General features: G+C 38.5%; 1 protein-coding gene across 1 annotated transcript; it reads right to left on the bottom strand.

Annotated features, from left to right (window-relative positions):
• Positions 1-272: 272 nt before the first annotated feature.
• Positions 273-1,997, bottom strand: LOC113291698. The gene is made up of 4 exons (XM_026541199.1): positions 1,886-1,997; positions 1,586-1,723; positions 1,281-1,501; positions 273-1,160 (listed from the first exon to the last, which is right to left on the bottom strand). Exons 1-4 carry the CDS (start codon positions 1,995-1,997, stop codon positions 273-275), a joined length of 1,359 nt encoding a protein of 452 aa, XP_026396984.1.
• Positions 1,998-2,327: the final 330 nt, after the last annotated feature.

The raw sequence follows: 2,327 nt of genomic DNA, 5'->3' as shown, positions 1-2,327 counted from the left end.
CAGGGTTTAGCTCTCTACTGAAAAACAGTCTCATATTAACCCCCAGAATATCCGCCACAGAAGCATCCTTTTGAGTACTCAGCTTAAACATACGAGGATATTTATCCTTTAGGGCAATCTTACCTGTCCACCAATCCCACCAAAAGCGAACTATCCTTCCATCTCCTATTTGGATAGAAGAAACGTCATAGAAATCTCGAGATTTTGCTATCTCCAAACACATACTTCTCCCCGTGACATCGTTAGTAAACAAAGGAACTAAGCACTCTTCATCAGCACCTGTTTTTTTCACAAACTATCCTCCTCCACAATGCCTGCTTCTCCCTAGCATAACGCCAATGCCATTTAGCCAACAAAGCTTTATTGACCAGTCTCAAATTTCGAATACCCAAGCCACCATTCTCTTTTAAGTTACATATCTTTAACCAAGAGACCCAACTCATCTTTCTTTGATCACCTTCTTCGCCCCATAAGAAACGTCTCATAATTATGTTCAATTCCTTCTCAACAGCCACTGGAAGAATCAGCAGAGACATAAAATAAGTGGTTATGCTCTCCAAAGCACTCCTAATCAGGGTTATTCTACCCGCTTTGTTAAGAAAAACTCTCTTCCAAGGCGCAAGTTTCTTCTTCATCTTCTGAATTACAGCATCCCAACCTTCCTTGTTTCTCCTCAAAGCTCCGATTGGCATCCCTAGATAGGTAATAGGAAGTTCATCAACCTTGCAACCTAACTCTAACGCCAAGTCGCCCACCACATCATCTGCACCTATGCTAGTGATTGGACTTTTTTCTAAATTCAATTTAAGTCCAGTAAGAACCTCAAAAATCATTAAGAGAACGAGCAAATTTATAACCTCTTTTTTGGAAGCATTAAGCATTAAAATCGTGTCGTCTACAAATTGTAGATGAGTTACCGTAGTTCCGCCTTCTTTCACTTGGAACCCAGTTATTAAACCCTTCTGCTTAGCATCACTAACTAACAAAGATAACACTTCAACCACCAACAAAAACAAGAATGGTGACAAAGTATCACCCTGCCGAACCCCTTTAGATGGCTTAATTATATCAGTAGCTGCTCCATTAAAAAACACCGAGAATTGAGCTTCAGTTACGCACCATCTAATCCACCTGATCCATCTTTCACCAAAGCCATTTTTCTGCAAAATAGTAAATAAAGAAGGCCAATTGACATTATCAAACGCCTTTTCCATGTCAATTTTACACAAAATACCCGGCTTTTTCTGTTTGATTCTACTATCAATCCATTAGTTTGCCACCAGAATACCATCCAGAATCTGTTTCTGCCTCACAAAAGCACCCTGAGAACTCGGAATAAGTTGCGGCATAACAACTTTCATCCTTTCAGCCAACACCTTAGAAATTAATTTATAAAAACTACTGATGTGGCTAATAGGCATGTAATCTTTTGTAGTTAAAGCATCTTCTTTCTTAAGAGTTAATCTGATGAAAGATGTATTCAATCTCCAATCCGCCCTACCTTCAGAATGAAATTTTTTTATCGCCAGCATTAGATCACCCTTTAAAATATCCCAACATCACTTGTAAAACTCCATATTAAAACCATCCGGACCAGGTGCTTTATTTGCACCACAACATTTGATAGCTTTAAGCACCTCATCCTCCTCGAAGTCACGTTCCAGCCATACTTTTTGTGCATCATCAATAGTTTTAAAATCAAAATTATCAAAACTAGGAGACACTTAAGAAGAAGCAGTGAAAATATTAGAATAATACTGCTTGATTTCGTTTTTTATAGTATCCTGATTGAAAACATCAACTCCTCCAATCACCAATTTCGAAATATAATTTCTCCTCCTTTTAGCTGATGCAATTCTATGAAAGTAGCATGTATTATTGTCACCCTCCATAAAACCCCTCACTTTCGCTGCTTGATACGCCTGCCTAGCTCTTGTAATCTTCAGCTCATTCAAAAGTCTCAAGTCCTTTGTTCTCTCCTCTAGTTCAATATCCATTAAAGGATTAGATTCTTCCAAAAGATCTTGATAGACACATTTTTGTGTCCGATTTGTCTCGATTCTATATGTTGTTAGGGCTCATTTTTGTACTTATTATGGTGTTTTATTTATTTGTAGGTATTTTTGGCCAATAAACATTTTTGGAAAAAATTGGCTCGAAAAGTTGTCGGAAAGCACCCGGAGGACATTTGCTATTCAGACTCTCACTTTGGATAAGGGGTAACCTAATTACTAAGGGGCATCCCATTTCCAGGCAGTTTCTAATCGCACCCCTACTCTGGATAAGGGGCAACCATCTTCAGCATTCAAAAATCAGGTTTTTGGCGG

The sequence above is a fragment of the Papaver somniferum genome, chromosome 6 (assembly GCF_003573695.1).
Source record: "Papaver somniferum cultivar HN1 chromosome 6, ASM357369v1, whole genome shotgun sequence".
Taxonomy (NCBI): domain Eukaryota; kingdom Viridiplantae; phylum Streptophyta; class Magnoliopsida; order Ranunculales; family Papaveraceae; genus Papaver; species Papaver somniferum.
Note: the sequence above shows the minus strand (reverse complement) of the source record. Positions and strands in the feature narration are given on the sequence as shown.